Below are 15585 nucleotides of genomic sequence, written 5' to 3'. Positions count from 1 at the left end.
GCTATCTTCTGGATTCTCTTTACAGCGACTGCATCATTGAAGAGAAGACAGTTATCCTGCAGAAGAAAGACAATGAGGGCTTTGGATTTGTGCTCCGTGGGGCGAAAGGTGAGGCATCAAATCCCTTCTTTAAATGCCGATTCGACCTTATTTGTGAGGAATGGGGGTGGGCAGCGTTATTGAGCACACGCGGAGCTGCTGTTCAGATTTGGAGCTTTGTCGCGTGTCATGAGGCACATTTTCTAGGCTCCCTCTCACACTAATGCAACACGAATTAAATAATGTTTTTTTCAGGAAGCTCCAATGGCAAAAAAAAATCTAAACTTAGCCGTGGATTTTATCTATTTTTCAAAAGTGAGATGTTGAATATAACCCTTGTGGATACGCTAATGGTTTTTGCCTCTACTCTAGCTGACACACCAATTGAGGAATTTACTCCAACTCCAGCCTTTCCTGCACTCCAGTACTTGGAATCAGTGGATGAAGGTGGCGTGGCTTGGCAGGCGGGACTGAGAACGGGTGACTTCCTAATCGAGGTAGGCTAAAGATGAACTCAACTCATTCTAGGCCATGTATTGTTGGTTCCTTTGGAAATTAAAGTTGTTTTTCACCAGCAGGAGTTGTCCAGTTGGTACTTGTCTAACTTTCATCTCCTTGAGGAACATTTATGGAATTAGTAGTCAAAATTTTGTTTCCTAGTAGCTGGTGACTTTCTAATATTGCTTTGATCTAAAAATTTGAAGCTGGGTCTCATTAAACATGCTAATCATACATTATATGGATTAAACATGTGTTGGTGATGTCAATTAGCATGCAAAAAGTTGTGGTTTATTTGGGTTAAGAATATAGTTTTTACTTAATACCTTAGAAATGTGGTTTGAAGAATGGCAGTGAATAATACTCTGAAATGACTTTATCCCAGAGTTACTCAAATTGTGGCCTTTGCCATTTGGCAGTGGGTAATTTTGGCGAGGATACATTGATTGTGCTGAGATGATAAGCCAACTGCTTGAAAGTCTGAATTACAACTAAGTCTCTTGCTTATCCATTTTGATTCACAAGTGCCTCATAGACTGGAGTTGTATGTGGGCCAGACAACTATGTGACAGGTTTCATATTCCAAAGGACATTAGTGACTAAGTCAATTTCAATATTTAATGAGTAATAATTAGTATCTTTTGCATTTTATTTGTAAAAAAAAAAAATTCTTATCTCTGAGATAGGAGCTGCCATATTTTGGCGTACTTTTTCTTTTGGAAATTGAAGTCTCCACACCAAAAGCTTGCAACTCTGTTGACATGCGTGCAAAATAATATATAAAAGTAATTTGTATTTGTCTCAGAGGTGACATAAATTCTTAATTTGAACTGAGAATTTCATTAAAAACATTAATAGGTTAATAAGTAGTTTTTAAGGTTGCAATGTCCGACAGATTTTTTTTTTGCACCTGTCATGTCCATGGGATATGGGCATTGCTGCCATTTATTGCTCTTCACTACTGCCCATTAATGACCAGCATGAATCACTCCAACCTACGTGGTGAATGAACAGGGGTTTCCAAGATTTAGACCCGTAGGTACGGAATAGATGGTGATCTATTTCCACAAAGATGTTGTCTGACTTGGAGGAGAATGCTGAGGTGTTGGTATTCTTATCAGCTCGTTATCTTGGTCCTCAGCTGTTGGTGGTTGCAGGTTTGAGATGTTGATGCCTTGGTGATTTGTAGATGTTACTCACTGTACCTTTGATCATCAGTGACAAAGAGAATGAACTCTGAATGTAATGGATGGAGTCTCTCTCAGCCTGCTTTTCCTTAGATGGTATTGTTGTGTCCTGAGAGCTGTGCTCAAGCGGGCAAAAACTAAAATGTGAGGGGAACTCATATTGCCAGCTCCTCAGGAGGGGGGCAGTTAGAAGAAAGTGATTGAGAATGTCATTGAAGAACTTACACCTTAAATATGTAATGTTGGATGTGATGTTAAAACTTTATAAAGCACTGGTGAGGCCCCACATGGAGTATTAGAAAGGAAGTGCTGAAACTGGAGAGGGTTCAAAGGAAGTTCACAGAAGTGCCTCCAAGATTGAATGGCTTGTCATATGAAGAGCATTTGATGGTTCTGGGCCTGTATTTACTGGAATTCAGAAGGATGAGGGGTGACCCCATTGAAATCTATTGAATGACGAAAGGCCTTGATAGAGTTTGTAGAGTGGATGTGGAGAGGATGTTTTCTGCAGTGCGAGAGTCTATGACCAGGGGTCACAGCCTTAGAACAGAGGGGAGGTGGGGAATTTTAGAATGGAGGTGGGGAATTTCTTCAGCCAGAGAGTGGTGAATCTGTGGAATTATTTGGCACAAGCACCTGTGGATGCCAAGTCATTGTATATATTTAAAGCAGAGGGTGACAGATTCTTGATTGGTTAGGGTATGATGGGATATTGGGAGAAGGCAGGAGATTAGGGCTGAGAGGAAAATTAGATCAGCCATGATTAAATAGTCGAGCAGACACAATGGGCCAAATGGCCTAATTCTGCTCCTATATCTTATGGTCTTAAATATCCACGTAAAGGTAAAGTAAAAATCCCATCCACCAAAGCTGCCTGAAGCAAAACCTGTGGTTCCAGAATATAGGATGTCTGATGGGGCATCAGACAGCAAATAAACCTCAGTCTCTGCATTTCTATATGTCATGAAAGCCTTGCAACTGGAAAAAGTTTGGCTGTCTTGTCAAGAGACACACATTTCATATAAAGATATCCCATGGTTTGTGTTTTGCTTCACTGATTGTAGAGAAATTCACTCTGCCTCATAGAATTACCCAGAGCTTCACTAAAGGCAATCGATGGTTCATGCATAGCACTTGTGTCTTGGATTTAGGTTGGTTTTATTTTTAAGACTGTAAAGTTTGTTTAGCCATTGCTTGGTCATGTGCCTTTTGTTAGGAAATCAATCACCCTTGTAAACTTTTTTCCACTTATAAAGTAGCATGCATTTGATTAATTATATAATTGATTTATGTTGCCATGAAATTAATAAGATGTCCGAAAGCTGTGCCTGCAAGGTTGAGGGAGTCACAGTGTGGTTATTCGTAATCCAGAAGCCTTGACTATTGATCCGGAGACACAAGTTCAAATCCCAGCATGGCGGCTGGGGATTTTAAACATTTGATTAATTAAATTAAACTAGAATAAAAAAGATAGTATCGGTCACTGAATTATTATAGAAAAAGATTGTATGGCTCATTGATGCCCTTCAGGGGAGTAAGTTTTCTCCTTACTCAGCCTGTGATCTCAGATCTACGACAGTGGTTGGGACGTTCTGAAACGATCCAGTAGGCTTCTCAGTTACCGGGCAATTAACCTTGCGATGATCACATCTTGTGAATAAATATGGCAGTAAATACTACAAGGAGTATGTCAGAGGTAAGTTCGACACACGGAATGATGAGTGTGTGGAACACCCTGTCAGATGTGGTGGTGGAGGAAGGTACATTATGGCATTTCGGAAACTTTTAGATAGGCACATTGATGATTTAAAAAAAATATAGGAGGGAAGGTTTAAACTGATCTTGGAGTAGGTTAAAAGATCAGCACAACATTGGGACTGAGGAGCCAGTACTGTGCTGTAATGTTCTGCTCTTAAGACCACCTTGCTTCTTAACTCTTTATTCAGCCCCTCATGTCTAATTTAGTGATTTGATGTTAATTAATCTTTGGTGAAATGGGACTTTGGCAACTGCTGAGATTTCAGGGTCTTCAGCTGTGATAGAAAAAAGAACAGCACAGAAACAGGCCCTTTGGCCCATCTATTTTAAAAAGGGTGGTGGATTTGGAGCAGGAGTTCCCAACCTTTTTTTATGCTATGGCCCGGTAGCATTAACCGAGGGGTCTGTGCACCCCTGGTTGGGATCCCCTGTTATAGAGTGTTCAAATATTGTTAAGATGGAGATAAATTGGTCCTTAATAAGAAAAAGAGGTGTAATGTTTTTTAGGGGATAACTGGGAATGCAGATCTGAGGTTACAATTGTCCGTGCAACTCGGTGGACTAAGAAGTTTGCTCTGTCTCCATGACTATGACCTTGTTAAGTGGGACAGCAGGCTCAAGGGGTGAGCGGCCTACATCTGCTACCAGCTTATTTTATATGTTTGGTTGATGTGGGAAAGACTTCAATAATAATTGATTCCCCAATAAAGGGTATCTGAATGAAGTGCTATGTGGGAGGGAAGGTTTAGATTGATCTTGCAGTAGGTTTAAAGATCGGTATTGCATCGTAGGGCGAAGGGCCTGTATTGTGCTGTTCTACGATACAGCAAATTCTGACATAACAAATGGGTTTAATGATGTGCTTTGGGGAGTTTGCCACACAGTGAAAACTTAAATAGTTTTTCTCTTTCTTTTTATTCAAAATGATGTGTTTTGTGTGTGGAATTGCTTTGGTACAGTTTTCCTTCCTCCTCTCTCCCACTGCTCTTCTCCTCCATCTCCACACTGCAGATTATTTTCGGATTTCTGCACTGTTGAATTATTTGTTGACATGGTGACGACCAACATTAAAAGCTGCCTCCAGCAAAACGGCGTCGTTCTGTGAAGCATTTCAACTCTTGCTGGCTTGTCATGGCATTAAAATATATATTTTTAAAAATTAAGTGTATTTCCTTAATTTGAGAAAACAAAATGCATTTGTGATCATAAGGTGCTAATTTGAAGAGTTGGGGAGTGGTGTCATGAGCAGCAAAGTTGTCCTATGTAAAACTAGAATAAAATTATTCCAGTGATCAAGCTAGCTGAAGTGTTGATTCAAATTTATAAAAATACGCTAGGCCACATACATACTAGAGACAAGGCATTGCTTTAAGACATAGGAGTAGAATTTGACTATTCAGCCCATCGAGTCTGCTCCACACTGATCATAGCTGACTTATCATCCACCTCAACCCCATTCTCCTGCCTGTTACCCATAACCTTTGATATCTCTACTAATCAAGAACCTATCAACCTCCACCTTAAATATACCCTCTCACTTTGCCTCCATAGCTGTCTGCAGCAATGAATTCCACAGATTCACCACCCTGTGGGTAAAGAAATTCCTCCTCATCTCTGTTCGAGGAGATCATCCTTTTATTCTGAAGCTGTGCCCTTTGGTCTTGGACTTCCCCATTACAGGAAACATCCTTTCAACGTCTACTCTATCTATAGGCCTTTCAATATTTGATAGGCCTAATGAAATTTCCACCCGCCCACCCCCATCCTTCTAAACTCTAGTGAGTATAAGCCCAGAACCATAATGCACTCCTCATTAATTATTGTATCCCTTTTATTTCTGGGATTATTTTTGTGAGCCTTCTTCAAAGTATATTTGTTATCAAAGTGCTTGTATATTACCTTGAAATTCTTACAGGCATTCACAGTAAAACAGAACAATACAATAGAATCAATGAAAAACAACACACAAAGACTGGCAAACAAAAAATGTGCAAAATGAGACAAACTATACAAATAAAATGAATTTAATATGGTAATTGTAGAGTGCTTGAAAGTGAGTCCGTACATTATGGCATCAGTTCAGTGCTGAGGTGTGTGCAGTTATCCATGCTGGTTCAGAAGCCTGATGCTTGAAAGATAATAACTGTTCCTGGATCTGGTGGTATAGAACTAAGGCTCCTGACCCTCCTTCCTGATGGCAGCATTGAGAAGAGTGCATGGCCCGGATGGCAGGGGTCCTTGAAGATGGCTGCCACTTCATATGTAGCTGTACTCCACATGGGCATAGATGTGTATAGCATTATATAATAGCACACCACTTCATTGGTGTTCAGGTGGTGTTGAAATAGTTTCCAGGAGATGATTAGCCTTTGTTCTTATAACATTAAACTGTAAGATACTCTAAAATAACAGCCAATGGTCTTACTCAGTTCAGTTTTACAATGTTTAATAAGAGGGAAAAGTGAAAATTTCTGTCCTTGACCTAACTGAGGCCAGAGTTCAGAAATTGTAACGATGCATTTTGTCATTAACAGTAATAGCTCTGCCACAAAGCAGACTTGAGATTTATTGTGGATGATATATAACCATGGTTTCTCGCCTAAGATATAAGATATCTGTTTCAGATTCAGGGGGAGGATGTGGCCTTGGACAGCCCATTAACACCCAGGTTTGCCTGATTGAACTTTTAGGTCCTGTAGCTGAAAAGTAGCCTGTTCTCTTGAAATATGTGTGGGACTTTTTAAACATGTAGACTGTTATAAATATAAAGACTAAAGTTCAAAGTAAATTTACTATCAAAGTATGTATATGTCACCGTATACAACCATGAGATTTATTTTCTTGAGGGCATACTCAATAAATCTATCATAGAATAAATGAAGGACTGCACCAACTTGAGCATACATTCAGTGTGCATAAGACAAACTGTGCAAATACAAAAAGAAAATAATAATAATAAATGAATGTGATAAATATTGAGAACATGAGATGAAGAGTCCTTGAAAGTGAGTCCTGGGTTGACAGAACAGTTCAATGTGGGCGAAAGTGAAGTTATCCCCTTTGGTCCAAAAGCCTGATAGTTGAGGGGTAGTAACTGTTCCTGAACTTGGTGATGCGAGGCCTGAGGCTCCTGTACCTACTTCCTGATGGCAGCAGCAAGAAGACAGCATGTCCTGCTTGGTGGCGGTGCTTGATGATGGATGCTGCTTCCCTGTGACAACGCTTCATGTGGACGTGCTGAATGGTGGGGAGGGCTTTACCTGTGATGGACTGGATATTTGTCACATTTACATCATTTGCAAGTAAACCATTCATGTCTCCACTTACCTCATCTCCATTAATGCTTCATTCTGCTCCTCCCATTCCTCAGAGCCAAACATGCCATTTGGCCCACCATCTTCATGCCAACCATTGTACTTTTCTATGTTCATCCCATTTACACACATTTGATCTGTAGCTTCCTGTGCTTTGAGGATTTAAGTGCTTTTCTGGTTACTACTTAAATGCTCCACCTCCATCTTAGGTGCCATGTTCCAGATGCTGAAAAAGTCTCTGTTTCTACTCTCTTGTTCCCGACCAGGTTAACAAACAATCATTCAGGGAACCTTTGCACTCTTCTTGATGTAGCAATTCCAACGACCTCCAATTTTATTTCCACTGGAGCCTTCAATAAATAAATATCTGCTCCTCCTGCATACTGTAAGCCACATGCCCCTCCCAAAAAATATTTCATCAATGCAAATGAAAAATCCTCTCTCTCTCGCACTCACATACAATTTCTCTCTCTCACTCTCTTGTCTGATCAGTCAAGTTGGGTATGATGTTATACCAAGGGGTTTTCTATTGGTTGGCCCTCAGGTGACTGTAGAGGCTGATCTGTGATCTACATAACCAGGATGTTAGGGTAGGTTCCCTTAAAGGAGAGAACACCTGAGTGTAACTTTATTTATGTGGGAAGGCTGATACATAGGCAGCCACCACATGGTCCTTGACAGATTGAGGTCAAGGTCTAGCGGCGTGCAATGTGAGACAACTGGAGACCTTTCACTGCTGCAGCCTTCCTCCACCTTCACTGCTGGTGTGATGTGTCAGTATCTTCCACTAGCTCAACCGCTGAAGTCTTGGTTGGGTTGCTCTTTCACTGGAACCTCCTCCTTGACTTTAGCACTACAGGTGAACTTACCAGCGGCTAAGCACCAGATGGCTAAGCTCCAGAGGGATTATTCTCAGGTTCAGGAACTCACAAGCCTATCCACGATGACAAGGTAACGATCCTTGGAGAAGTCCCTCTGTGTATCAAAATAACATGCAGCGTACAGGTATCGTGCATGCACTCAGTCTTTTTCCCCAGAGTTGTGAAATCTTATTCACCCAACCAAAGGATGATTCATATATAAAATGAGCTGCCAGAGGATGTGGTTGAGGCAAGCACTTTAAAAAGCACTTGGACAGGTATATAGATAGGAATGGTTTGGACCAGGGGTTCCAATCTGGGTCCATGGGCCCTCAGTTAATTATTAGGCTCCACGGCATAAAAAAAGGTTGGGAACCCCTGGTGTAGAGGGATAATGGACAAAAGGGACAAGTTGAGATGGGAATCTTGGTTGGCATGGACCATTTTGGGCTGAAGAGCCTGTTTGACTTCATGGTCCTATCCTTTTGGGCACAGCACTGAGCTGGAAAGCAATGGCAAAACCATGTGTTTGGTAATCGCAAGAGATTTTACAGATCAGGGTACTGTAGCATTGTGGACTGGGTTGAATGTTGACCCAGAGATTGAATCTGACTGCAGCTGCTGAACAACTTAAGTTAAGATAATTAAATAAATTTGGAAGTGATGAGCTTGACCAGAATATTACAAAAAGTTTACTTGGTGCACTGAGGACTTTCAGAGACATGAGTGACCTAAATACCCTTCCAAGCACACCAATCTGATTAACTCTTACTGTCTCCTGCACCACGGCCATAGAAGAGATGGCAATAGGTATGACCTTACCAGTGACAGAATCAGAATCAGGTTTCATATCACTGGCATATGTCATGAAATATGTTATTTTGCGGCAGCAGTACACTACAATACATAATTAAAAAACTATAAATTATAATAAAGTTCAAAGTAAATTTTGTTACCAAAGTACATTTATGTTACCATATAGAACCCTGAGATTCATTTTCTTGTGGGCATACTCAGCAAATCTATAGAATAGTAACTATAACAGGATCAATGAAAGATCAACCACAGTGCAGAAGACAACAAACTGTGCAAATGCAAATATAAATAAATGGCAATAAATAATGAGAACATGAGATAAAGAGATTGTAGGAACATTTCAATGATGGGGCAAGTGTGTGTAGTTATCCCCTTTTATTCAAGAGCCTGATGGTTAAGATTTAGTAACTGTTCTGGTGGTGAGAGTCTTGAGGCTCTTGTGCCTTCTACCCGATGGCAGCAGCGAGAAGAGACCTGGGTGGTGGGGATTTCTGATGAAGGAAACTGCCTTCCTATGACAGTGTTTCATGGAGATGTACTCAATGGTTGGAATGGCTTTACTTGTGATATTCTGGAACCACCACCTTTTGTAGGATTTTCTGTTCAAAGACATTGGTGTTTCTTTACCAGGCCATGATGTAGCAGTCATTATACTCTGCCCTGTACATCTATAGCAACTTGTAAAAGTTTTAGATGTCATGCCAAATCTCCACAGACTCCTAAGGAAGCAGAGGTGCTACTGTGCTTTCTTTGCAATTAAACTTGCCTGCTGGGTGCAGGACAGGTCCTCTGCAATAGTAACATCCAGGAATTTAAAGTTGCTAACTCTCTGCACCTCTGATCCTCTGATGAGGACTGACTCGCGGACATCTGATTTCCCTTTCCTGAAGTGTCCTGAAATAAAAAATAAAAATAGTGCAAAAAAGAGAGCAAAAAGAGAAGAAAAAACGATGTGTTAGTGTACAACGGTCATTGTCCAGTCAGAAATCAGATAGTGGTGGAGAAGAAGCTGTTTCTAAAATGTTGAGTGTCTGTCTTCAGGCTCCTATACCTCTTTCTTGAAGGTAGAAATGAAAAGAGGGCATATCTGGGGTGATGGGGTTCCTTAATGATGGATGCCATCTATTCATTTTGTGAATGAATAACCGAAATTGAGCAGTTGCTGAGATTCTTTGGTATTGAGTTGCGTTTCATTGTTGAAGTCTCCATTTCCAACCGAGAGAGCCTAACCACCCACTCTTGGCATTAAATGGCATTCTAATTACCAAGTCCCTCTTTTTCAACATCCTGGGGATTAACTACTGACCTGAAACTCAACTGGACAAGCTACATAAATACTGTATCTACAAGAGTGGGTTGATTATGTTATCCTTATTTGTCATATGTACATCAGAACACACAGCAAAATGTGTCATTTGCATCAATGCCTGACACATTCCAAGGATGTGCTGGAGCCATCCCGCAAGTGTTGCCGTGCTTCTGTCACCAACGTAGCATGCCCACAACGTACTAACCCAAACTCGTCTATCTTTGGAATATGGGAAGAAACAGAGACATCCAGAGAAAACCCACGCGGCCACAGGGGGGAATCATACAACTTCCCTACAGACAGTGGCGGGCATTGAACCTGAGTTGCTGGCACTGTAGTGGCATTGCTCTAGCCGCTACAACCTTGAGATTCATTTTCTTGTGGGCATACTTAATAAATCTAATAACCATAATAGAATCAATGAAAGACCGCACCAACTTGGGCATTCAACCAGTGTTCAAAAGAATACGAACTGTGCAAGTGCAAAAAGGGAATAATAATGATAAATAAATAAATAAGTAATAAATATTGAGAACATCACATGAAGAGTCCTTGAAAGTGAGTCTTTTAAGTTGTGGCAACAGTTTAGTGATGGGGCAAGTGAAGTTGAGTGAAGTTATCACCACTGGTTCAAGAATCTGATAGTTGAGGGGTATTAACTGTTCCTGAACTGGTCTCAAAATGACAGAGACATTGAACTCAACCCTGAACTCAGATACAGTTTTACTAGAAACAGAAGAAACAGTAAATCTTCTGTTCCCCTAATGCCTGTGTGATCATTAAATAAGATGGCAATCTTCTACCTCCAGACCAATGTTCTCTCGTTTCTCTTGGTGTTGTGGATGTTTCTGTCGCAGAGATCTGTGGATGCCAAGCCTGTGAGAATTTCTAAGGTTGGACTGGGTGGGCTCTGAGACGATTCAACAATTAGTGATTATAGCATTTAGAGTCATACAGCATGGAAATGAGCCCCTCAGCCCAACTGGTCTTGTCCAGCCAAGTGCCCCCATTATTTGTCCCGCTGTATGGTAAACTGAGACTGAGGCTGTGGGCCTACTCCAGCTGCTCCGTCTCCAGGACTGTGGACTCACATTCATTATGAACGTTCTTGCTTGCTTTTATTGTTTGCACGATTTGTGTGATTCCCCCCCCCCCCACTTTTAAAAAATTGGGTTCTATATGGTTTCATGTTTTATGGCTGCCTGTAAGGAGATGAATCTCAAGGCTGGATGATTTGTACAGTTCTTTGCTAATAAATATACTTTGAACTTTGATATCCTTCTAAATCTTTTCTCTTCAGGAACCAGTCCAACTTTGTTTTAAAATTTGTGACTGTATTTCCCTAAAAGGTTGGACTGTTTAAGAATGCATGGAGCAAACTAGAAATCAATCTGAGTGGCCACTCTTTGATTTTGATTTATTATTGTCACATGTGTGAAGATGCATTGAAGAGATTGCCTTGTGTACTGATCAGATCATTACATAGTGCATTGAGCTAGAACAAGATGAAACAGTAACAATGCAGAGTAAAGTATACAGGCTGCCAAAAAAAATGCAGTACAGGTAACAAGTAAGTGCAAGAACATAATGAAGTAGATTGAAGCCAAGAGTCCATTTTAATGTACAAGATGTCCTCTCAAAAGTCTGATAACAATGGGATAGAATCTGTCCTTGAGCCTGGTCGTGCATGCTTTCAGCTTTTTGTAGCTTCTGCCCAAGGGAGAGGGGAGAAGAGAGGTGTCCAGGGTGGGAGTAGTCATTGGTTATGCTGGCTGCTTTACTGAGGTAGCAAGAAATATAAATCAAGTCCATGGAGGGGATGCTGGTTCCTGTGATGTGCTGAGCTGTGTCCACAGCTCTCTGCAGTTTCTTGCAGTCACATATAGAGCAGTTGCTATACCAAGACAGACAGATGTTTTCTGTAATGCATTGTTTAAAAATTAGTAAGAGTCGCCAGGGACATGCTGAATTTCTTTACCCTCCTGGGGTAGTCTGCTGTAAGTAACTGAGATTAATTTGATGCACATGTTTTATATGTATCTGTTCTCCGTTCATTGAATATGTATCTATTTATTGAGCTACAGTGCCGGAATGGGCCCTTCCTGCTCTTCAAGTTGTACCACCCAGCAATCCTCTGATTTAATCCTAGCCTAATCACAGGATAATTTACAATGACCAATTAACCTACCAGTCTTTGGACTGTGGGAGGAAACCCATGCGGTCACAGGGAGAACATACAAACTCCTTACAGGCAGAGGCAGGAATTGAACCCAGATCACCTGTTGTGCTGCCCCTTTGAAAAAGTTTTCTTGGGAGTCACTGTTTTGTTTTTTCCCCCCTATTCTTTAAATAGACTGATTGCTGAGTAACTTTAATATGAGTCTTTGCTGATTAACCAATTTCCCCCTGGGATCAATAAAGTATGACTATGACTATGATATGCACTTCAACTTGTTAGCTGAGGCATCGTTTCTAAAAAAAAAAATGCATGTTAGCTTATCAGCAGTTTTGAAACTTGCATCGAACTTCATTGGAGCATTTTGGAGGCTGAAGACAGTCAGAGTGAGAGAATCAAAGAGATGGGAAGCTCAGATCTATGTGCACTGAATGGAGGTGTTAAATAAAAAGTGAGGTTATCCACTCATCTCCAAATCTTGTATCTGTTAAATTGTCATGTTCACCTCAAGGATCTGTACTGGGAGTTCAGCTGTTTGTGGTGTATATCAATGATCTGAATGAATATGTAGATGGCTGAGTTAGTAAGTTTGCAGATGATACGAAGATTGGCGGTGTTGTGGATAAATGACTGGCAAATAATACAGTGGATTTGTTGTAGCTATGGGTGGAAAATGGCAAATGGCATTTAACTTAGCCAAGTGTGAGCTGTTGCTTCTTGGTAGGTCAAATGTAAAGAGACAGCACACTGTTAAGGATAAGACCTTAAACAGTTTTGATAAGCGGAGGGATCTTTGGGTCCCCAAGATAAGAGAAGTTCATAGCTCCCTGAAAGTGTCTACACAGGTTGGTAGGGTGGTTAAGAAGGCATATGGCTTGCTTGCCTTTCTTAGCTAAGGCACTGAGTTCAAAAGTCAGGAAGTCGTATTGAGGTTTTATAAAACTATAGTTAGGCCACATCTGGCGTACTGCATACAGTTCTGGTTGCCCCATGTTGTGGCTTTGGAGAGGGTGCAGAAGAGGTTTACCAGATGGTGCCTGGATTAGATGGTATGTGCTATAACGAGAGGCTGGACGAGCTCGGGTTGTTTTCCCTAGAGCGGCTCAAGGTGAGATGAGATCTGATAGAGGTTTATAAGATTATGAGAAGCATAGATAGAGTAAACAGACAATATCATTATCCAGGGACTGAAGTATCTAATACCAGAGAACGGGTGTTTAAGGTGAGAGGAGTATTATAAAGGAGATGCTTAGGGCAGGTTTTTTTTTTGCACACTGAGTGGTGGGTGCCTGAAATGTGCTGCCTGGGGTGGTGGGGTGGCAGGATACTGCAAGGGCTTTTCAGAGATGTTTAGATTGATACTTAAATGTGAGGAAAATGGCCACATAGGCAGCAGAGATTACTTTAGTTGACCATTTGATTGCTAATATAATTGGCTTGGCTCAACATAGTGGATCGTAGGTCCTGTTCCTGTGTTGTATTGTTCCTATGATTAAAACATGGAACAAGCTCTTTACACAGAGTGGTGGGTGCATGGAACACCATGCCAGGGGTGGTGGTAGAGGTGATGGCAGGCACCAGCCTACCCAGTATATATACAGAACAGTGGCAGAAAAGGTTAGTAATTATGTAAATGATCCCACCAACCCACTTTGCTCATGGACTGTTTGTCCCACTCCTATCAGGGAGGAGGTTATGTAGCATCCACACCAGCACTACCAGACTCAAAAAAAAAAAAAAAAAAAAAAAAAAAAAAAAAAATCTGCTTTCCCTAAGCAGTAAGGCTGATCAACACCTCTACACGCTGACCCACCTCTCCATATCTCCAACCACCTCTATTGTTTTATTTCAGAGTTACCTTCCATACTGACACTCCTGTGCCTAGTGTCATTTTATGGACATACAGTCAATCCATGCATATAAGCTATCTTGTGTATTTACTTATTGTGTTTTTAATCATTATTGTGTTTTTTTTTGTACTATATTGGATCCGGAGTAACAATTACCGGAAGTAACATTAGACACCTTGAGATACATTAGCAACATTTAACAAAAGTCTTGAATGCACATGGATGCTAGAAAAGTAGAGGGTTATGTAGGAGGGAAGGGTTAGATTGATCTTGGAGTAGGTTGAAGGGCTAGCTCAACTTTGTGGGCCAAATGGCCTGTACTGTACTGTTATGTTCTATGTAAATTCCTTTAGGGTTTATTATAAACAAGTGTTGGAACTAATCAGGTTCTGCAAAAAAAAATGTTTTTTCACTCCCAGTGAATAATTACTTGTGTGTGGGAACCTTAACTGGCATGTGTCTTCGCATTGTACTCTGTTGTCCCCTCATATCCCAAATTTTGAAGGATTCAGTCATCCACTTAAATGTGAAACAGTTGTTGTTAAGAGGTGTCCAGATTTTCTGTAGCCAATGGATTGACCCATCACAGTGTACTGGCTAATATTCATTGTTCAATCAGATTATCTGATTATAATCAATGTACAGCAGTGTCTTGTGCAGGATTGGCAGCTGAATTTCCTGTTTTACAATAGTGATTGACTTCAGAAATATTTCATTGGCTGTGAAGAACTTGGAGTTGGGAACAACATAATGAAATTTCAAGTCACCCCCCACCGATGATGAGTCTTGGCCCAAAATGTTCACTGCTTACTCCCTCCATAGGTGCTGCTGGGCTTGTTGAGTTCCTCCAGCATTTTGTCTGCATTGCTCAAGACATCCCGCATCTGCAGGATCTCTTGGGTTTTCAATTTTGTATTAAAAAAATTGCTTGCAGTAAATAACTTTTCTGATGGGAATGCCAAGAATAAAAGGAACTACTGTTTATTACAGTAGAGTTTTTGCATTGAGCAGTGCATGAAACTTAATATTTGGAGTAGGGCTGAACGTGAATAGCCGCACACAACTCCGGCCATATGTATGATATAAACACAGTGAAGGAGTGACCTTTCATCAGCTTTACCCTATGGCAGGTGTTCCCAACCTGGGGTGCACAGACCCCTTTCTTAATGGTATTGGTCCATGGCATGAAAAGCTGGGGACCTCTGCTCTATGCTCATTCACCCATTTGGCTTTTTGTGCCCAAGTACCTCCAATTTTAAGTTTTCCTTATTTAAATTTTTAAAGGACTTTTCTCTTTGGTGTGAAGGAGGATGACAAGTGATTTGATAGAGGTGTACAAGATAATAAGAGGCATAGTTCAAGTGGATAGTCAGAGACTTCTTCCCAGGGTGGAAGTAGCTAATATGAGGGACATAATTTAAAAGTGATTGGAGGAAATTATTGGGGAATTGTCAGAGGAAATTTGTTTTAGATATAAAGAGACTGGTGATAGTGTGGAATGCCCTGCAGGGGTGGTGTTGAGGGAGATGCATCAGGGCCATTTAAGAAATTTTTAGATATGCACATGGATGATAAAAAATGGAGGGCTTGATTGAGGGAAGGGTTAGTTTGATCTTAGACTAGGTTTAAGGTTGGCACAGGATTGTGTGCTGAAGATTTTGAATTGTGCTGTGGTGTTCCATGTTCTAAATCTTTTCATGGTCTCATTCTCCCTGAATTTTTAACTTCTTCCATCCATACACTCTACTTCCTTCTCCTTGGAGTCAGTACCAAACCTT

The 15585-nt window shown here is 40.8% G+C and overlaps 1 protein-coding gene across 3 annotated transcripts in view; it reads left to right on the top strand.

Moving 5' to 3' along the window:
* LOC140205282 (SH3 and multiple ankyrin repeat domains protein 2-like) overlaps nt 1-15585 on the top strand; it is a 1215789-nt gene that overhangs the window by 831593 nt on the left and 368611 nt on the right. For all 3 annotated transcript variants that reach the window (XM_072272778.1, XM_072272777.1, XM_072272779.1), the window contains 2 exons: nt 26-108; nt 412-536. In XM_072272778.1, coding sequence (XP_072128879.1) covers nt 26-108; nt 412-536 — 208 coding nt within the window. The remainder of the gene's footprint in view (nt 1-25; nt 109-411; nt 537-15585) is intronic.

Source organism: Mobula birostris, chromosome 11 (assembly GCF_030028105.1).
Source record: "Mobula birostris isolate sMobBir1 chromosome 11, sMobBir1.hap1, whole genome shotgun sequence".
Taxonomy (NCBI): Eukaryota; Metazoa; Chordata; class Chondrichthyes; order Myliobatiformes; family Myliobatidae; genus Mobula; species Mobula birostris.
This window is presented reverse-complemented; position numbering and strand designations above follow the sequence as displayed.